At 40.1% G+C, this 23,116-nt stretch overlaps 1 protein-coding gene across 2 annotated transcripts in view; it reads left to right on the forward strand.

The window, feature by feature from the left end:
- Positions 1-23,116, forward strand: part of kcmf1 (potassium channel modulatory factor 1) — a 127,575-nt gene that overhangs the window by 12,752 nt on the left and 91,707 nt on the right. Inside the window, exon 1 of one of the 2 annotated variants that reach the window (XM_072281860.1) lies at positions 19,401-19,472. The exons of the other annotated variant lie outside the window; for it this stretch is intronic. Coding sequence (XP_072137961.1) covers positions 19,445-19,472 — 28 coding nt within the window. The 5' untranslated portion in view covers positions 19,401-19,444. Of the gene's footprint in view, positions 1-19,400; positions 19,473-23,116 lie in introns of those variants that run through there. 2 annotated transcript variants of the gene reach the window in all.

Consider the following 23,116-nt stretch of genomic DNA (forward strand, 5'->3'; position numbering starts at 1 on the left):
TGCAAATCTTGGCACTGTCAGTGATGAGAATGGTGAAAGGTTTCACCAGGACATTGTGGTCATAGAGAAACGGTATCAGGGCAACTGGAATCCATCAATGTTGGCTGATTATTGTTGGACACTTAAGCAAGAAACCTCAGACACTGAGTACGAATGAAAGTCATCAACAAAACATTTTTAGCTCTGTTGAACTATTGCAAAATGTCAGCACCATTATGCAATTAAATGCATTATATTCGATAAAAGATAATTTGTTTCTCCAAATTCCTACATGCTACAAGTAGTCTGAAAAATATATTTGTGTTCAGCTTCGAGCAGTCTATCATAAACAAAAAAAAATTCTGAGAATAGAACACTTTTGGAAAAAAAATAGTTGTCCACTGATCTCGGGGTGCAATTGCTTAGCTCCCTGAAAGTGGCAACACAAATGGATCAAGTGGTAAAGAAGGATGAAACATGAAGTTGGAAGTCATGTTGTAGATGTATAAAGCTTTGGTTAGGCCAGATTTGAAATAGTGTGTTAAATTTTGTTTGCAAACTATAAGAAGAATTTGGAGGCTTTGGAGAAGGTACAGAAGAGGTTCTGCAGGATGTTTTCTTGATTTCAATAAGGAAATGTTGAACAAATTTGCTTTTTTTTAATGAATGGAGGTTGAAAGAGTGACCCGATACAGTACACATTTTAGGTTGGGTTGATGATCTTTTTCTCCAGAGACTCAGTTAATAGTAAGGGTCTAAGGCATTAAAAGAAGTTGGGAACCCCTGTTCTAAATGATTAAGAATTGTTACTATTCAGGAATTGTGTAAATATTAGTTTAAAACATTTATTTCTGGGAACATACTTATTTTGTTAAGTTTATTTGCTTTGCACGTGTGCATCCACCAGAAGAGATGTCAGATGCATACATTTCCCAGCAGGAAAGGGAAAAATATCAAAATCTGGAGGTTCCTGGGTGAGCAATGATATAGAAATTCAAGTGGAATATCAGAAATGATCATAACACATACGAGCAGAATTAGGCCATTCAGCCCATCAAGTCCACTCTGCCCTTTCATCATGGTTTCAACCCCATACACCTGCCCTCTCACCATATCCCTTGATGCCCCGACCAATCAGGTATCTATCAACTTCCGCTTTAAATATACCCACGGACTTGGCCTCCACAGCAGTCTGGCAGAACATTCGACAAGTTCACCACTCTTTGGCTAAAGAAATTCATCCTTACTTCTGTTCTAAAAGGTCGCCCTTAATTTTGAGGCTGTATCCTCAAGTTCTGGATACCCCCACCAGAGGAAACGTCCTCTCCACATCTATCTTATCTAGTCCTTTCAACATTTGGTAGGTTTCAATGAGGTTTCCCTGCATTCTTCTAAATTCCAATGAGTACAGGCCCAAAGCTGCCAAACTCTCCACATATGTTAACTCTTTCACTCCCGGAATCATCCTAGTGAACCTCCTGGACTCTCTCCAATGACAACACATCCTTTCTGAGATAAGGAGCCTAAAACTATTGAAAGTACTCCCAAGTGCATCCTGACTAGTGTCTTATAAAGCTTCAGCATTATCTCCTTGTTTTTATATTCTATTCCCCTTGAAATAAATGCCAATATTGCATTTGCCGCCTTTAGCATAGAGTCAACCTGTGAATTAACCTCTGGGAGTCTTGCAAGAGGACTCCTAAGTCCCTTTGCATCTTTGCTGTTTGAATTTTCTCCCACTTAGATGATAATCTGCCCTATTGTTCCTTTTACTAAAATGCATTATCGTATATTTCCCAACACTGTATTCCATCTGCCACTTTTTTGCCAGTTCTTTTAATTTATCTTAAGTCCTGCTGCAATCGCATTACTCCCTCAGCACTACCTATCCCTCCACCTATCTTTGTATCATCCTCAAACTTTGCCACAAAGCTATCAATTCCACTATATATCATTGACAAACAATGTGAAAAGTAGAGGTCCCAATACTGACCCCTGAGGAACACCACTAGTCACTAGCTGCCAACCAGAAAAGACCCCTTTGTTCCCACTCGCTGCTTCCTGCCTGTTAGCCATTCCTTCATCCATCCCGGTATATTTCCTGCAAAACCATAAGATTTTATCATCTTAAGCAGCCTCATGTGAGGCACCTCATCAAATGCCTTCTGAAAATCCCAGTAAATTACATCCACTACTTCTCCTTTGTCCTCCGTGCTTGTTATTTATTTGAAGAATTCCAACAGGTTTGTCAGGCAAGATTTCCCTTCACAGAAACCATGCTAACTTTGACATTTTTTATCATTGGTCTCCAAGTGCCCTGAAACCTCATCTTTAGTGGATTTCAACACTTTCCCAACCACTGAGATTAGGCTATAATTTTCTCTCTCTTTTGCCTTCCTCCCTTCTTAAAGTGGTGTGACATATGCAATTTTCCAGTCCTCTGGGACCATGCCAAAATCAAGTGACTCTTGAAAGATCATGACCAATACATCCGTCATCTCTTCAGCAACCTCTTTCAGAACTCTGGGATGTAGTCCAACTGGTGCCGGTGACTTATCCCCCTTAAGACCTTACAGTTTGCCTAGCATTTTCCTTTGAAATAGCACTCATTTCTGCTCCCTGACACTCACGGATCTCTGGCATAAAACTAGTGTTTTCCACAGTAAAGACTGAAGCGAAGTCCTTTTTAAGTTCATCTTCCATTTCTTTGTTCCTCTTTACTGCCTTACCAGCTTCATTTTCCAGTGGTCCAGTATCAACTCTCACCTCCAGTTTATTCTTTATATAACTGAAAAAATCTTAAAATATCCTGCTTTATATTATTGGCTAGTTTGACCTCATATTTCATCTTTTCCCTTAGCTTTTCTAGTTGCTTTTTGTTGGATTTTAAAAACTTACCAATCATCCAGCTTCCCACTCACTTTTGGTACATTATATGCACTTTCCTTGGCTTTTATGCAGTCCTTAACTTGCCTTGTCAACCTCCGTTGCCTAGCCCTACCTTTTGAGAACAACTCTTTTTGTGGACATATCTATCCTGTGAACTGTTGAACCTTGTGAATTATTCTTAGAAACTTCAGCCACCTCTGTTTTGCTGTCATCCTTGCCAGTAACCTTCTCCAATCCACCTGGGCAAGCTGCTCTCCAATGCCTAATTCCCTTTATTGCATTGTGATTCTGATTAAATGTGACTTGTGCTTCTTGCACTCAAATTACAGTATGAATTCAATCATACCTCCTAAAGGTTCCTTTACATTAAGCTCCCTAATAATATCTGGGTTATTACACAACACCCATTCTAGGATGGCCTTTCTCTCTTAAAGCACAATCTGCACTAAAAAACCATCTTGAAGGCATTCAACAAATTCCCTCTCTTGCGATCTGGCACCAACCTGATTTTCCCAATCCCCTTGCTTACCTAAGTCCCCCATTACAATTGTGACATTACTCTTATTACATGCCCTTTCCATTTCCCTTTGCAACCTCAGCCCCACATCTTGGCTAGTATTTGGAGGCCTATATAAAGCAGGACAGGCAAAGCATATGAGAGTAGTCTAGTAGCTAACATAAAATAGATAATAATCGTAAAAACAGGTTCAATAACACAAATAAAAACAAAACTGAAGCATTGTATATACCTAAAATGAGACTGCATAGAACAAGGGTCCCCAACCTTTTTTGCACCGCAAACCGGTTTAATATTAACAATATTGTTGCGGACTGGCCAACCGGTGGGGGTGGGGCCTGGGGGATGTTCAAGTAGGGTTAAACTCACCTCAACACATCTTTTACAGTTAGGGTTGCCAATTTTCTCACTCCCAAATAAGGGACAAAAGTAGCAGTCAAGTCCCGGGACACTTTACCCAGGAAAGACTACCATGACCATGAAGCCTTGCGCGGGCACCTGTGTGTGCATACATGATGTGTGCATGCGTGTACGTGCCGGTTTTTCTTCCCCCACAAATCGGTTTTGCCTTCATCTTCCCGACTATACTGTACATACATTATTTCTACTTTATATAGGCTGTGTATTTATCAAATTCCTGCTTTTATTATATGTTAGTGTTATTTATTTTTGGTTTTATGTGTTATTTGGTATGATTTGTTAGGTTATTATTTGGGTCTGGGAACGCTCAAAAGTGTTTCCCATATAAATTAATGGTAATTGCTTCTTCGCTTTACGCCATTTCGGCATGAAAGGTTTCATAGGAACGCTCTACCTTAACGGGGGAAATACAGGACAAACCAATTTAGCCCAATATACAGGATGTCCTGGCAAATACGGGACAGTTGGCAACCCTATGTTCAAGTTCAACAGTGCGTGACAGGGAACGAGGAAAGGTGCAGCTGACTCATATCGTTTCCTCACGGCCTGGTAGCACATGCTTTGTGGCCTGGTACCAGTCCGCGGCCCAGTGGTTGGGGACCGCTGGTATAGAAAGTAGAAAAGCCCCCCACCTGTGCAAATTGGAATATTTTGGGTTACTTTAAGAAGTATCATTGGAAATTGTGGATGCAATTTTCTGATCTTTTTTTGATTAGTTGGCTGTGGTAAAGAGCTGGAAGACTACATATGTTGCATTAAGTGCTCAGAATTTGGAGACTTGTGAATCAGCTGACTGCTATCAATCAGCCTTTGTATCTGTTGATGGAGATTTGAGAAATGGCATTCTAGAACAAAATTTGGAAGGTATAAGGTAGTGATGGTACAGGTACATGATAGGCTTTTTTGATTAAAATAATGGTGGCTCAAGGCTTATAATACTTTTACAATGCCTATAGAAAGTATTCACCCCCCTTGGAAGTTTTCATGTTTTATTGTTTTACAGCATTGATTAACAATAATTTAATTTGGCTTTTTTGACACTGATCAACAGAAAAATACTTTCTTGCCAAAATGAAAACAGATTTCTCTACAAAATGATCTAAATTAATTACATATATAAAACGTGAGTATTCAGCTGCCTTTTAAAATGACACACCAAACCATCATTGGTTCAGTCAAAGTGTTTCAATTAATTGTAGTAAAAATACACTTGTATCAGGAAGGTCCAACTGCTGGTGTGTCAACATCCTGGCAAAAACAACACCATGAAGACAAAAGAACACTCCAAGCAACTCTGCAAAAAGATTATTGAAAACACAAGTCAGGCGATGTATACAAGAAAATTTCTAAGTCACTGAATATCCCTTGGAGTACAGTTAAGTCAATCATGGAGAAATGGAAACAATATGGCACAGCTGTAAATCTGCCTAGAGCAGACCGTCCTCAAAAACTGAGTGACTGTGCAAGAAGGGGACTGGTGAAGGTGGCCACTAAGAGACCTATGACAACTCTGGAGGAGTTACAAGCTTTAGGTGCTGAGATGGGTAAACCGCATACAACTGTTGCCCGGGTGCTTCACCAGTCACAGTTTTATGGGAGAGTGGCAAAGAGAAAGCCACTGTTTGGGGGTGGGGGAAGGGGGAACACACATGACATCTTGCCTAGACTTTGTCAGAAGCAATAGTAGATTGGTTCTATGGTCTGATGAAACCAAAATTGAGCTTTTTGGCCATCAGACTAAACACTTATGTTTGGCGTAAGTGGAAACACATGATCCCTACCATGAAGCATGGTGGTGGCTGCATCATGCTGTGGGGATGTTTCACTACAGCAGACCCTGGAAGGCTTGTGAAAGTAGAGGGTAAAATGAATGTAGCAAAGTACAGGGAAATCCTGGAGGAAAACTAATGCTGTCTGCAAGAGAACTGCGACTTGGGAGAACATTTGCTTTCTAGCAAGTCAATGACCCCAAGCGTAAAGCCAAAGCAACACTGGAATGACTTAAAAACAACAAAGTTAATGTCCTGGAGTGGCTAAGTCAGATTCCAGACCTCAACCTGATTGAGAATTTGTGTCTGGACTTGGAAAAAGGCTGCTTACTCACGATTCTCATGCAATCTGACAGTTTTGTAAAGAAGCATGGGGAAAAATTGCAATGTCTAGATGTGCAATACTGGTAGAGACCTTTCCACACGGACTCAAAGCTATAATTGCTGCCAAAGGTGCATCTACTAAATATTGACTTGAAGGAGATGTATACTTATGTGACCAATTATTTTGTGTTTTATATTTATAATTAATTTAGATCACTTTGTAGAGGTCTGTTTTCACTTTGACAGTCTTTTTCTGTTGATTATGCCAAAAAAAATGCCAAATTAAATCCACTATGGTTCAATGTTGTAAAACAATAAAAGATGAAAACTTCAAAGGAGGGAGTGTGAATATTTTTATAGGCATTGTTTATACCATATTTGAGTCAGCTATATGTCACTTATTAAGTTTAAGTTCTACCATATTGTGTGCGCAAAAAAGCAGTCTATGGCGAATTAGCAAGAGAAAGGTTCGGTTGATTGCGTGTGAGAGGGTTGTATAGGACAGAATAATGCCAGTTGAATCTGTGGAAAAAAGTACTGGGGTTGGCTCTCAATCTGATATTTAACCCTCTGTGGGGGCTGTGTACGTTCAAAAGCACCATGTAATAAAATATAGCAAAAAGAATTAGTGTGTATACAGTTGGATTGTCAATTGCTGATTCTTCTTGTTACCTCCATCAGGAATGAGGTGTAGGAGAATAAAGATCCACTGTCAACGATTTGTGTAGCTACAGATTTCTGGGCTGTATATGTACACCATCTTTTTTATGGTAATTTTACTTTTTGTATTTTACTGTTGCCACAGAACATCACATTTTGCATCATATATCGGTGATAATAAATGTGAATCTGAACAGCAAGGCAAAATGATTCCTTTCAGGTTATATGGAAGTGCGCATTTGTGTCCTCGTTATTAGACCCATGGCTCTTTTTGATATCAATGAACCACCTACACTTGAAAGTGAACAAAAACAGCAATAGGAAGGCATATTACTAATGAAATTTGGTACAACGACAAGTTATGATCGGAAGAATCTCAGCAAATCAACAAAATGGTACAATATCAGTTAAATGGTACAAATTTTAATGCAAGTGGTGCAGAAAAGGAGACAATATTGAAGATAACTGCTAATTTGGAAAGTGGAAACAAACAGATGAACATTGGCTACTTGACAGACAAAGAAATTGCACGTACTTACACTATTTTGGGCAGAGTTGGAATGTTATGTTCATTTTAAGGTCTTGCTCAAGGCAGGAAGTCATGGCATTTCTAAGGGTACGAAAGAGATTAATTGAAGTATATTAGGTATAAGAAGTTGAGGTTCAGTTTAGAGTAGACTGAGGGTGGGGATAAGGGATTTAAAACAATTTCATCATTTTGGTAGCTATTTAGAGAGAAACTATTTTCTTTGGCAGAGTAGTTGTTAACCAGAAACAATAAGACAAAACCAATGGGAGAAGAACCAGTGATGAGATTTTCTTTTCTATATTTACTTGATATCGAAGGTGGCTATTCATCCCATTTGAACCTATGCCACCTCTCAGAGCATTCTCATCAATCCCATTTCCCCCACTTATTTTTCTGTAATCTGTTCTATCTGAAAAATAACATGCTTTGTCATCTTGAAATCATTGTTTGAAACTTTGGTGGGATTAATTAGATAGGTCCACAGTAATCATGGACTATCTGAGCTTTTACTTTGTATTTTGTACTTTTCACTATAGAGGCTTAATTTGAGTTAATTGTGTTGTTCATAGGATTAATTGGTGTGTGAAGCTGATGTTCACAGTTTATATTGAAAGCCAGTTATTCTTTCCTGTTGGACTGGTCCTTGTTCATTTTCAGTTATAAGTTTTGTAAGAAATTCAAACAGGTGAATTCACAAAGCTGCATTCAGGGACAGTCAAACTCTTTATACATGGAACTTCAAATTTGGCATGTAAAGCTTCCATTCTAGTGTCAAGTTCCTTGATTTTGCTTATGTTGAATACTGTAGTTGCTAGTAAACAGTTGCATAATATTGTAAATGATATAATGATGTGAGTACCAAAGGCAAAAAAGTGGTACAGTGAAACTCTTAAAACATTGGGGACCTAATATTTGAATTTGCATTGAATTGGGAAATGGTGTTAGGTAAGCAGTTTTCATAGTTTGACTTTAATGAAATTGTTGTTGTTTATGTATTGAAGAGGTGATTTTGGCCTGTACTCCAAAATCTCCAAAATCTGGCCTGTACTGCATTAATCTCCTGATCAGAGATTCCACTCTAGTCTCATATACAAATATCTGGCCAGTTCCTCCTGAATCCCCTGTTATTTTTACTTTATGGCAACTTGTAGCTAAAAGTTGTTTGGTGCTTGTAATTTCAAGCTTCTGAGCATGAAATCAGTTTGTTGAAAGCCATCAGCAAGGAAACTTCTTTTTTCTGGTGAAGACCTTCAACACTATTCTTTTTCCACTCTGTTGTTTCTCATGTTGGGTGCTTTGGACTGAATGATAACACTGAAGTTGGATTTGTACCTCAAGGTTGGAAGTGAAATCTTCACAGTTGCAGACATACTTTTTTTTCTCTTCCCTGCCCCCCCTTCAAATCACGTACTGTGCATATTTTGTCTTAGAGAATAGGTAGCACTGGATTTGGCTATGTTTAAAGCAGCTGCAATTTGATATTTGTTTTCTTCCCTTAAGTTATCTGCCTTCAATCTCTTCCTCCTTCAGTGTAGCTAATTCAGTGCTATTGTCATTAAGTCTTATTTTTGCCTAGACTTCAATGTTGGGAAATATTTTGTACATGGTGTATTGTAGTTAAGAAAACAAAGTCTGAATATTGTCTCATAGCATAGATGCTATTACTTCCTGATTATAATATGCAGTTGGTCATGAGTATTATTCAAAAACATGTTAAAGCAAAAATCTACGACAGCAAAACTCTTCATCTGTCTGAAAAAATGTAGCATTTTGTGAAGCTAAAATTCTGAATAATTTCCCACTGCAGGATGCAGAGCCATTCTGCACCATTATAATCAAGTTGTTGCACATCAGAGTTGTTGCACTGTCCTGGCAATTCTCAAATGTGAATGATGCAAGTCAGACTACTACATTTAGGCTAAAACTAATTTTCAAATCTATATACTACTAAAACTCTCATGCTCTGTCTGTCTATTTGTGACCTTCAATTAGTGCAAATGGTGCATTACAGCGACACTTTTTTCTGGCTAAATCAAATTTACAGAATGCAGGCAAAGTATAAAATTGCTCATTCGCCAAAAATCAACAGGCTGGCTTTCACCCGAGACCCGATCGGCCATCCTGGAAATCGGGATGCGACGGTCTGACGCATGCGCATGGCCAGCCTCAGCAGCGACACCTACCGGAGCAAAAGGGCAGGGCAGCTCTATTTCGAGGGGTCACATTCTGCTTATCACCATCAGCATGTGCAGGATTGGGACAGATCTAATTGCCACCCATCAATAAGAGATAATTAAATCTTATTGTAATGATGTACTTCGAGACACCCATAAAACCTTTTGCTGCAGTCAAAGGACAGCGGTGACGATATCACATCCATTTAGGAGAGCGCCAATCACATCATCAAGAATAATCAGCATCCTTTGGTGTTAATGCTTCGTATCTTCTTACCAGCATTAGGGTAAAAAAAAATGGTCAGCCTAATTATGCTGCGTGGAAAGGGAAGGGGGACATTATGGTCAAGAGATTACGCCAAACGTCATTGGGAAGCGGCAAGGAGAGGGAGAGAACAAGAATCGGATGAGGCCAGGGCTGCACGACTCCAGGATCAAAGAGTCAGGACAAAAAAAGGATGAGAGAAGAAGAGACAGAGGAGGAGAGGCATGCACGTCTCCAGGATCAGAGACAAACAACAAACAGCAGAAGAGATGAAGAGACGGGGGATGAGAAGGCTGCACGTCTCCAGAATGACAACGCCAGAAATGATGCCATCAAAAGTGTCTCTCATTAAACGAGGAGGAGCTATATTTGCTTTGCTATGCGTCGTTCTTCTTTAATAAACTGGGGATTTCTACTTCAGTTTCCAAAGCAAAGCGATACCAATAGCATTCAGGAAAATTTAATGTTCATTCTGGTCACATCAGACTGTACTACCCTTCTCTCAAAGGGTGCCCCAACAGATCACCCCGTTGTCTAGTTCATTTACAAATTAGAAAACTGAACAGAAGCACAGAAATACAACAATTGACTAGCAGAACAACACGCACACAATGCTGGAAGAACTCAGTAGACCAGACAGCATCTATGGAAAAAAAGTACAGTTGATGTTTCGGGCCAGAACCCTTCGGCAGGACCGAAACGTTGACTGTACTTTTTACCATAGATGGTGCCTGGTCTGCTGAGTTCCTCCAGCATTTTGTGTACGTTGCTTGGATTTCCAGCATCTGCAGATTTTCTCTTGTTAATGAATTGACTAGCAGAACTTCATTTGATGTACTCAGTACATATATTCGTCCAATATGTATCCAAAAGTGGAAGTACTGAAAAGAAGTACATTGTTTCTTTTGTAAGATTATATCGATGATGATTGCATGGAATCCTGTTTGGCTGTCCAACATGGACAATACATAGCATAGATCTCAGGAGCTCAAAACTTTCGGCTGACTCATTGAAGCCACCTTGTTCACTAATGTCTGTCTGCATTTTGCTTAAGCAGTCTTGCCAATAAGATTAATTTCATATACCTGAAATAAACATGCAAATACCCCAGAATTTTGCCCTGCTTGATGATTGAAATGTAGGTGATCAGGAAAAAAAATCTTAATTGCCTCTTTCTTAAAACAACAATATGACTACATCAACCTTTTGAGCCAAAGAGCCAGATTCTGTACTGCATAATGACATTCAAGGCACCTAACCCCTAAACGATGTGCAAATTGGTGAATTGAAAAAGACACTTATTTTGGCAATTGGCTGAATTCTGTTTTCATCTGAAGTATTTATAACACTCTATCTTCAACTGTTTGTAAAACGTCTGGCTCAAGCAGTGTGTTCCAGATATCGGTTATCCCTTGGGTAACAATAAATTGTACATCTGCTTAAACCTGTGGTCTTTAGTTTTCAGATATCTCTGCTAAAGGGACCACATGCACTATGTATACTCCTCATAATTTAATATCCCTCTGTCAGTTCTTCTGTTGGTCTCCTCTGCTTCACGAAAAACAAGCCCAGCCTATGCAGTCACTCCAGTTCAATTCAATTGCACCCTTCTTGTCAAATGGTGAGCAGAAATGCACACAAGACTCCAGCTGTGCTCTAACCAATATTTTATCAAGTTGTATCAAGACCTCCGTGCTCTTGTATTTTATGTCCCATTTAATGATCGGAAGCATACTGTATGTCTACTTCACACTATCTAACTGTGCTGCCACCTTCAGGCATCTTTGGATTTTTACACCAATGTCCTTTTCACTCTTCAGTAGACCCAAGGACAGCACTATTCTGGTTATGCCCTACTCTTATTAGACCCATCAAAGTATCACCTCACAGTAGAATTAAATTTCATCTGCATTGCTCTGCCTTATTTATCATATATCACCATATACAACCCTGAGATTTGTTTTCTTGGCATATTCAATAAATCTGTAGAATAATGACCATAATCAATTATGGTTATTAATAACTGCCCAACTTGCGCAGAAGACAACAAACAGTGCAAATACAAAAAAGGAAAATAAAATAATGAGAACACGAGATGAAAAGTACTTGGAAGTGGGAGAATTTCAAAGGTGGAGCGAGTGAAGTTATCCTCTTTGGTTCAAGAACCTCATGGTTGAGAGGTAATAACTGTTTCTGAACCTGGTGGCATGAGTCTTGAGGCTCTTGTACCTGTTTCCTGGACAGCAGAAAGAAGAGAGCATGCCTTGGGTGGTCAGCGTCCCTGATCATGGATGCTGCTTTCCTGTGACAGCGTTTCACGTAGATGTACTCAATGATTGGGAGGGGTTTACCTGTAAAGGACTACGCCATATCAGGTATCTTTTGTAGGCTTTTCTGTTCCTTGGTGTTTCCATAGCAGACTGTAATGCAGTTGGTCAGTATACTCCATGACACAGCTGTAGAAGTTTGTCTAAGTTTAAGATGTCATGCCGAATCTGCGCAAGGTAGTAGAAGTGTTGCTGTGCTGTCTTTGTAATTGCACTTGTGTGTTGGGCCCAGGACAGGTCCTCCAAGATAATAACATGAAACAATTTAAAGTTGCTAACTCGCCTCACTTCTGATTCTGTGGACTGGGTCATGGACCTCTGGTTTCCTTCTCCTGTAAAGCTCCCTGGTCTTACTGACATTAAGTAAGAGGTTGATGTTATGAGACCACTCAGACAGATCTTCTTTTCTTTCTTTCCTTTTTTTTTTGGCGTGTGCATGCGTGCGCGTCTGTGCGTCAGTGTGTCCATGTGCGATGTTGGCGGGACGATGTTTTTTTCATGCCTTTACAAGGCACGGAGTGCGAGAGAGAGAGAGAGAGAGACTGTGTGGCGTGCCACTCCTCACACAGACATTTTGCAGTATTTCTCCCTTTTATTTTACGAGGTTGAGTTGCGATCTTGACACTCAACCCGGCACGGATGGAAAGCATACTTGGGAGTGGCCTCGACTAGATTCGAACCCAGGAACCTTCGTTCCGGAGTCTGCTGATGTCATTGCGCCACCAGCCGGCCCACTCAGACAGATTTTCAATCTCCCTCCTGTATGCTGATTCTTCACCATTTTTGATTCAGTCTATGACAGTGGCGTCATCAACAAACTTGAATATGGCATTGGAGCTGTGCTTAGCCACACAGCCATAAGTATAAAGTGAGTAGAGCAGGGGGCTAAGCACTCAGCCTTGCGTTGTACCTGTACTGATGGAGATCATGGAGAAGATGTTGTTGCCAAACCGAACTAATTGGGTCTGCAAATGAGGAAATCTTGGATCCAATTGCAGAAGGTGGTTTTGAGGTCAAAATCTTGCAGCTAATTGATTATTTTTGACGGGGTGATTTTATGGAATGCTGAGCTGTAGTTGATAAAGACCATTCTCACAACTACCTAGACTATATCTCTTTCCACCCTGTTACTTGTAAATACACCATCCCTTTCTCTTAATTCTTCCATCTCTGCCGCATCCGCTTTCAGGATGAGGCTTTTCATTCCAGAACAAAGGAGATGTCCTCCCCTTTCAAAGGAAGGGACTTCCCTTCCTACATTATCAATGCTGCCCTCAACTGCATCTTTTCCATTTCATGCCTCTTCTGCTTTCACCCCATCCTCCTGCCACCCTACCAGGGATAAGGTTCCTCTTGTTCTCACCTACCATCCCACCAGACTCTGTGCCCAGCACATAATTCTCTGGAACTTCTGCCATCTCCAATGGGATCCCACCACCAAGCACATCTTTCCCTCCCCTTCCACCCCCACTTTCTGCGTTCCGCAGGGATGGCTCCCTACGTGACTCCCTTGTCCATTATTCCCTTCCCACTGATCTCCCTCCTGGCACTTATCTTTGCAAGCAGAACAAGTGCTACACCTCCTACACCACCTCCCTTACTACCATTCAGGGCCCCAAACAGTCCTTCCAGGTGAGGTGACACGTAACCTACGAGTCTATTGGGGTCATACTGTATCCGATGCTCCCGGTGTGGCCTCCTGTATGTTGATGAGACCCGACATGGATTGGGAGACTGCTTCACTGAATTCCTACACTCTGTCCATCAGAAGATCTGGGAGCTCCCAAATCCCACCCATCGGCTACCCATTTTAATTCCACTTCCCATTCCCATTTTGATATGTTAATCCATGGCCTCCTCTACTGTCGCAGTGAGGCCACACTTGGGTTGGAGGAACAACACTTTATATCCTGTCTGGGTAGCTTCCAACTTGATAGCATAAGCATTGATTTCTCAAACTTCTGGTAATGTCTCCCTGCCTTCACCATTCTCCATCCCCCTTTCCCTCTCTCACCTTATCTCCTTCCCCGCCCATCACTTCCCTCTGGTGCTCCTCCCCCTTTTTCACTATTTCATGGCCTTTCTGTCCTCTCCTATTAGATTTCCCCTTCTCCAGCCCTGTATCTCTTTCACTAATCAACTTCCCAGTTCTTTACTTCACCCCCTCCCCCCCGGTTTCACATTTCACCTTGAGCTGCCCTCCCTGAACCTTTTAAATCTACTCCTCACCATTTTTTCTCATGTCCTGCTTGAAGGGTCTCAGCCCAAAATGTCGACTGTACTCTTTTCCATAGATGCTGCCTGGCCTGTTGAGTTGAGTTTCTCCAGCATTTTGTGTGAGTTGCATCCTGAATTACGCAGATGTTCCAGGGATGAGTGAAAAGCCAATGAGATGGCATCTGCTGTTGATCCGGTAGGCAAATTGGAGTGGATCAAAGTCCGTTTTTGGGCAGGAGTTGATATGTTTCATCACCAACCTCAAAACACTTGAGCACAATGGATGTAAGTGTTGCTGGACAATAGTTATTGAGGCAGGTCACCACATCTTTGGGACAGGGATGTATTTTTTGGGGGTAGAACTCTCAAAGGAGTCGGAGGTGGTTAGAATGGCAGGTTTTTTTTTGGAGAACATCATTTAGATTTTAATGACCATCAAGTAGCTGTCATGGTTTCCTCATATGAAGCCCTCTAATTTCAGATGTATTAAATCACTTTTTTTTAATTTGCTGTTGTGATATTCAAGTGCTTATTCTCTGGTAATCTAATGTATAATGACTACAACATAAATGTTAATAACTTCAGTGTGATAGATGCTGCATAGGAGTGTTATCAAACAATTTAGAGTGATAGAAACATTGAAATCAGGAGCAGTAGTAGGCCATTTGGTCACTGAAATCATGGCAAATCATCCACCTCAACACCATAATTTTGAACTCTCTTCATATCCCTTGGTAGCATTTACATTTGGAAATTTATCAATCTTATTTTAAAAATATTTAGTGACTTAGGTTTACAGGAATCTGTAGTAATGAGTTTCACAGGTTCACCACCTCAGTAAAGAAATTTGTCCTAATCTCAGTTGTAAACCTTTTTCTCTGTAATTTAAGGCTGTAACCTTTCCGCATCTAGTCTATTTAGCTCTGTCAGAATATATTTAGCTCTGTCAGAATATATTTAGCTCTGTCAGAATATAGTTACGATTAGATCTCATCTCATTCTTCTAAACTAACTAGTTTCCTTAATCTATTCAGCACTTATTCATCCCAGGAATCAGTCTGGTGAATCTTAACTGCACCTATCTAAGTCAAGTATTTCCCTTCTTCAGTAAGGAACAGAAACAACATACAATACTCCCAGGTGTGATCTCATTGTGCCTGAATAATTGCAACAGGGCATCTATGTATTTGTGCTTTAATTCCTCTTGCTGTGAAGGCCAATATATTATTTACTTGTAGCGCCTACTTGTTTCTTGTCAGTGGACAATGTCAATGTACATCAACAAGTCTTAATCTGAACTATTTAAATACTATTTTGCCCATTATGTTATGTAATATACCTTGAATCCTTTCTGCATCTTCCTTACAATTCAATAGACAATAGGTGCAGGAGTAGGCCATTCAGCCCTTCGAACCAGCACCGCCATTCACTGTGATCATGGCTGATCATCCACAATCAGTATCCAGTTCCTGCCTTGTAGGCTATAACCTTTGATTCCACTATCCTTAAGAGCTCTATCCATCTCTTTTTTGAAAGCATCCAGAGAATTGGCCTCCGCAGTCTTCTGGGGCAGAGCATTCCATATATCCACCACTCTCTGGGTGGAAAAAGTTTTTCCTCAACTCCGTTCTAAATGGCCTACCCCTAATTCTTAAACTGTGGCCTCTGGTTCTGGACTCACCCAACAGCGGGAACATGCTTCCTGCCTGCAGCATGTCCAATCCCTTAATAATCTTATATGTTTCAATAAGATCCCCTCTCAGCCTTCTAAATTCCAGAGTATACAAGCCCAGTCGCTCCAATCTTTCGACATATGACAGTCCCGCCATCCTGGGAATTAACCTTGTGAACCTACGCTGCACTCCCTCAATAGCAAGAATATCTTTCCTCAAATTTGGAGACCAAAGCTGCACACAGTACTCCAGGTGTGGTTTCACCAGGGCCCTGTACAGTTGCAGAAGGACCTCTTTGCTCCTATACTCAATTCCCTTTGTTATGAAGGCCAGCATGCCATTAGCTTTTTTCACTGCCTACTGTACTTGCATGCTTGCTTTCAGTGGCTGATGTACAAGAACACCTAGATCTCGTTGTACTTCCCCTTTTCCTAACTTGACTCCATTTAGATAATAACCTGCCTTCCCGTTCTTACCACCAAAGTGGATAACCTCACATTTATCCACATTAAACTGCATCTGCCCACTCACCCAGCCTGTCCAAGTCACCCTGCATTCTCATAACATCCTCCTCACATTTCACACTGCCTCCCAGCTTTGTGTCAGCGACAAATTTGCTAATGTTACTTTTAATTCCCTCATCTAAATCATTAATATATATTGTAAACAGCTGCGGTCCGAGCACTGAACCCTGTGGTACCCCGCTGGTCACCGCCTGCCATTCTGGAAGGGACCCGTTAATCGCCACTCTTTGTTTTCTGTCAGCCAGCCAATTTTCAATCCATGTCAGTACTCTGCCCCCAATACCATGTGCCCTAATTTTGCCCATTAATCTCCTATGTGGGACTTTATCAAAGGCTTTCTGAAAGTCCAGGTACACTACATCCACTGGCTCTCCCTTGTCCATTTTCATAGTTACATCCTCAAAAAATTCCAGAAGATTAGTCAAGCACGATTTCCCCTTCATAAATCCATGCTGACTCGGACCAATCTTGTTACTACTACCCAGATGTGTCATAATTTCATCTTTTATAATTGACTCCAGCATCTTTCCCACCACCGACGTCAGGCTAACCGGTCTATAATTCCCTGTTTTCTCTCTTCCTCCCTTCTTGAAGAGAGGGACAACGTTAGCCACCCTCCTGTCAACAGGAACTGATCCCGAATCTATAGAACATTGGAAAATGATTACCAATGCGTCCACGATTTCTAAAGCCACCTCCTTAAGTACCCTGGGATGCAGACCATCAGGTCCCAGGGACTTATCAGCCTTCAGACCCTACCCCCTATCCAATACCATTTCCTGCCTAATATAAATTTCCTTCAATTCATCCATTACCCTCGGTCTTTTGGCCACTGTTACATCTGGGAGATTGTTTGTGTCTTCCCTAGTGAAGACAGATCCAAAGTACCTGTTCAACTCGTCTGCCATTTCCTTGTTCCCCATAATAAATACACCCACTTCTGTCTTCAAGGGCGCAATTTTGGTCTTAACTATTTTTTTCCTTTTCACATACCTAAAGAACCTTTTACTATCCTCCTTTATATTCTTGGCTAGTTTACCTTCATACCTCATTTTTTTCTCCACGTATTGCCTTTTTAGTTACTTTCTGTTGCTCTTTAAGAGTTTCCCAATCCTCTGACTTCCCACTCGCCTTTGCCATGTTATACTTCTCTTTTATTTTTATACTGTTATCATACAGTGTTGACAGTTATTTGGTTTCCTCATCCAAATTATTAATACATTATCAATGGCTGAGACCCAAGCATTGCCAAGCAATAGTTACTGCCCAAAAATGACCCTATTTATTTCTAATCTTTGTTTCTGGACTTGCCAACCCATTTTCAAAATACGATTTGAAAGTAAAAATAACTGAAAACGCTGGAAATACCTGCCACTGTTGTATGATCTTGCTGTTTGACAATGTAGGTCTATGGCAAAAGCCCAGACAATGTGGATCACTTTTCATATTTTGAATGTCACCTCTCATCCGTCCCCCTCCTGTCTTCTCCTATCATTTTGAATCTCCCCCTCCCCCTCTCAAATCTCTTACTATCTCCTCTTTCAGTTAGTCCTGACGAAGGGTCTCGGCCCAAAATGTTGACTGTACCTCTTCTTGTAGATGCTGCCTGGCTTGCTGCGTTCACCAGCATTTTTTATGTGTATTGCTTGAAATTCCAGCATCTGCAGATTTCCTCGTGTTTGCAGTTTTAAAAATTAAGAAGTTTTTTTTTAGAAGTGCAAAAACAGAATGATGAGATAATGTTCATGGATTACTCAGATATCTAAAGGCATCAGGGAAGAAACTTTTTCTAAAACTTTGAGTATGGCTCTTCAGGCTCATGTACCCCCTCCCCTGATGGTAAAGAGAAGAGGGTTTGACCCAGATGGTGAGGGCCTTCTTGTGGCACCACCTCTTGAAAATGTCCTGTGGTGGGGAGAGTTGTGCCCATGATGGAATTGGCCACAACCTTCTGCAACCTCATGTCGTCCTTTGCATTGGAGGCTCTATACCAGGCTGTGATGCAATCAGTCAAAAAGCTTTCCACTGTACATCTGTGGAAATTTGCAGGAGCCTTTGGTGACATACCATGTCTCCTCAAACTTATGAAGTAGAGTCACTGGCTTGCTACCTTCATGATTGAATCTATGTCTTTGGTTTCAGTATAGATCCTCTTGGGAAGATAATGTCCAGGTACTAAGCTGATCACCTTCTTCACTGCACTCAGTGAGGACTGGTATGTGTTTTCTAGAGTTCTCCTTCCTGAAGTCTACAATCAATTCCTTAGTTCTGACATTAACTGCAAGATTGTCGTTGTGACCCCATTCAACCATTGATCTAATTCACTAACTTCCACTTTTCCTGATTGTATAAGATCAAATTCTTGCTACCACATTTTTTTCTTTATTCGTTTCTCTCTGTATTGTCTGCCCCATTGGATGTGTACCAGTATGCTGGAACCACATCAGCAACAAATCGTAGCACCTATCACATTTCTATATGTGCTCACACCATCAGAGAAATAGCCTCGGTTTTACCTATGTTTTGCTGCTATGCATTTCTTGGCTTGATAGAGGGCCCCTCAGAAATGCTATTTTTATTTCCATTCAATAAATGTTGACTGACCTAATTTAGTATTTCCAGTATTTTTCATTTTCTATTTTTATATCATGTCAGCTTTGTTTTTCTTATCTTACACACAGGTTTAGCTTGCTAGACAGATCTTATCACCTTACCAGAAAAAAATCATTACACAGACCTAGAAGTTTAATGTACTAATAACCATCTCTATTAAGCCATTTGGGCTTGATCTGTCACAAACTTTTGATCTACACGTCCCTTTCCCATTGAAAACTAACCTGCATCTCATTTCTGATGAAGAGTCATAGATCTGAAGTGTTGATAGATACTATTATATTTCTTTGTACCTACTGTGAATGGCCACAAGAAAACGAATCTTGGGGTAGTACCTGGTGACATATATGGTGGCATTTAAAAGATTGGGCACCCCTGGTCAAAATTTCTGTTACTTTGAATAGCTAAGCAAGTAAAAGATGAACCGATTTCCAAAAGGCATAAAGTTAAAGATGACACATTTCTTTAATATTTTAAGCAAGAAAACTTTTTTATTTCCATCTTTTACAGTTTCAAAATAACAAAAAAGGAAAAGGGCCTGAAGCAAAAGTTTGGGCACCCTGCATGTCAGTACTTAATGACACCTCCTTTGGCAAGTATCACAACTTGTAAATGCTCTTTGTAGCCAGCTAAGAGTCTTTCAATTCTTGATTGGGGGATTTTTGCCCATTCTTCCTTGCAAAAGGCTTCTAGTTCTGTGAGATTCTTGGGCCAACTTTACCTCTCTTGAAGTCTATCCACAGATTCTCGATGATGTTTAGGTCAGGGGATTGTGAGGGCCAAGGCAAAACCTTCAGCTTGCACCTCTTGAGGTAGTCCATTGTGGATTTTTGATGTGTGTTTAGGATCATTATCCTGTTGTAGAAGCCATCCTCTTTTCACCTTCGGCTTTTTTACAGATGGTGTGATGTTTACTTCCAGAATTTGCTGGTATTTAATTGAATTCATTCTTCCCTCTACCAGTAAATGTTCCCCGTGCCACTGGCTGCAACACAAGCTTAACAGTTGGTGAGGTGTTCTTTTCATGAAATTCTGCACCCTTTTTTCTCCAAACATACCTTTGCTCATTGCGGCCAAAAAGTTCACAGGAACATCTAAACAAGCCTGATGCATTTTGGAAACAAATCCTGTGGATTGATGAAGATAAAATAGAACTTTTTGGCTAAGTACTGCCATGCAGGGTGCCTAAACTTTTGTTTTGGGCCCTTTTCCTTTTTTGGTATTTTGAAACGGTAAAAGATGGAAATAAAAAAAGTGATCTTGCTTAAAATATTAAAGAAATGTGTCATCTTTAACTTTATGTCTTTTGGAAATCAGTTCATCTTTTACTCGCTTAGCTGTTCATAGTAACAGAAATTTTGACAAAGGATGCCCAAACTTTTGCATACCACTGTATGTACTTTGGTAATAAATTAACTTTGCACTTTGAGGTGCTGCTTAATTGCATTTTTTCTGTATTTTCTGGATTTGAATAACTGTTGAACATTGTCATAATTGGATTAACTACCAATATTCAAACATTCTCCCTTGCTTTAGGAAGCCTCCCTGTGATGAGTTTTGTTTATTTTGTTGATCTCTATAAACATTGGTGGCTGTGCAGACTGATAACTGAATTCTGATTAAATTCACATTTCCATCTAATTTTAGAACTTGCATAAATTTGAGTCAAAGATTAAGAGGAATTGCAAGAACAATGTTTTATTGGTGAATGTTGTTGCTAGAATCAACATATTAGGGGTTAACACTCAAGGCTGCATATACTGTTTTTGTTAGAGGACTAGTGGCTGGATGTATTAATTTCTCTGGAAGTGTAGATTTGTTTCAGCATAAATAGTCTTGGTTTGATATGTTGGTAGGGAGGGAAGAATTTGTAGCAAAATAGTAAATTCATGAATTAGGACTAGGATTAACATCTATTTCCAACATTGAGAAACATGGATTTCTTTGGCAAGACCCCTCAAATTTATAGATGTTCAGAAGCAATTTATTTATAAATTTCTGGTGTAGTTCTGAGATATTAAAAGCTAGTGAAAAGAAAGCCAGTATGGTTGTTTAGCAGACATTGGCTGTAAGGCTGACTAATTTGCGGTGCCAACATCATAAATGGATTCAGGCAATGGCTAGAGACTACTAAGCATATGTTAGGTAAAATAGAGTTGTACCATGTCTAGATAAATATTTCCTGACATGATTCCCAATGTTATCACTGCATTATGCTATAAGTAGTTAGTCCTAGTGCATTTTATTTATTTTTTAATTTGCACAATTTGTTTTCTTTTGCACATTGGTTGTCAGTTTTTCATTGATCTATTGTAGTTCTCTGTGCTATTCAGAATGTCTGCAAGAAAATGAATCTCAAGGTAGTAAGCACAGTATGTGGTGATATGTATGTACTTTGATAATAAATTACTTTGATTTTTAAAGAAACCAGTATGGGTTTGAAGTTAGTGTCTCAACTTTGTAGGTTTTTTAGATTTATACTGTCCATGAAGTGGTGAGTTTACTCCATGTGATACCTTGTAGTTAAGTTTATTCTGTAAGAGTTCTGTTGTCCCTGTTATCACTAGTTAACTAGCTTCAAGATTCAGGTTTATTTATCACAAGTGCATCAATACACAGTGAAATGCATCATCTGCATTTCACCCGAGGGTGTGCTGAGGGCAGCCCGCAAATGGTACAGCACATTCTGGAGCCAACATAGCATTGCTACAATGCTTGGCAAAGTAGAACAACACAACAAGTAACAAAAAAATAGCAAAACAAGCCCCATTCCTCCCATCCACCCACCCACCATGCGCGTACACAGTTCTCCAACCCCAGAAGAAGCCATCTTTGGCTGCCAGTGGACTGAGACTCACAGGCATTGGACTTTGACTTCCCCAGCAGACTCGCAGAGAGTCATAGACTTAGCAGCTCTGGCCATTGGTCCTTGATCCTTGACATCAATGTCAAGACCCACTAAAGACTAAAAACTAGACTTCAACTTGCTGATGTTGGGGCCTCAAACACTAGACCTTGAATTTCAGTCTCGTTGATTCAAATACCAGTGTGTCATCAGATCTTGTTCCTCCTGCCCGCATGGAACTCCGACTCTGGAGCCCTCCAATAACTTACTGACCCTCGGAGTGGGGGAAATGTATGGGGGCAACCAACATACATCTATGCTGGTCTGTTGGCCTGATATCCAACCACGTCTGCTCGCTGGCCTTCAAGTATGGAATGGATGCTTAGATTCCGGCCTAATTCCCCACATCCCTGTTCCTCAACCTAACCTGACTACTTGCTCTGTCCCCTAAACAATCACTACAAACCTAATAAAGCAAAAAAATGTTAAATCTGAGCCGTGACCTCGACAGAGACTTGGCTTGGTACCATCTTGAACTATAAGGCAGACCAATGAACTGCATATTTTAAGGGAAGCTTGAATAAAACCCTAAATTATGGCAACTTAACATACCGCTACAAACTTCTTTCTATGACTTTTAAGAATTTAGTGGTTTCCATAATGGATTTGTTGCAGTCATTCTTGCCACAGAAAATGAACAGTAAAAGAAATGTGACTGCCTTAAAAATGGTAGTTAACTTTTCTAATTTATTTTCTCCACAACCAAAACAAGTCAATGCCATTTGCTCCATTATTAGGTAAATAGTAGCAAGTGATAAGTAGCTTCATTATGCCGTGTGCAGGTACTCCAATGATATTAATATGTTGACTCATCTACATATATCTATTTTTATACCTAACCATAAGTTGGGTTTGGTCTACTGATCCCTAGTCTTTTGCTTCTACTTTGCAAAATTCCATAACTGTGATTCTGCCTTGGCTCACTTGCTGCCAAACACCTCATATTTCCATTACTGCTGTTAAAATATTCCATTGCTCTTCTGACTAAACATATTATTCACCCTCTGTGGTTACATCTACCAGTATTCTAAATTGCATTAAGTTCTGCTAACATTTTTGAATGGCAGTGTCTCACCTTCAAAATCTTATTGTTTCAGATGATTTCATGGATTTAGATTTCTTATTTTTATAATATTGCCCAGCTCCCCCATCTCAGTGTCCTCTTGTATGTTCCTGATTATAATAATTGCACTTATTATTTGTATTTAATACCATCGTTCCAAATAAACTGATTCCTAAACTCCAGAACCTGGGCCTTAGCACTCAGATCTGCAGTTGGATCTTCAGCTTCCTCACAGATAGGACCCAGGCTGTAAAAATAAGGGACAAGC

Source organism: Mobula birostris, chromosome 17 (assembly GCF_030028105.1).
Source record: "Mobula birostris isolate sMobBir1 chromosome 17, sMobBir1.hap1, whole genome shotgun sequence".
In the NCBI taxonomy this organism is placed as follows: domain Eukaryota; kingdom Metazoa; phylum Chordata; class Chondrichthyes; order Myliobatiformes; family Myliobatidae; genus Mobula; species Mobula birostris.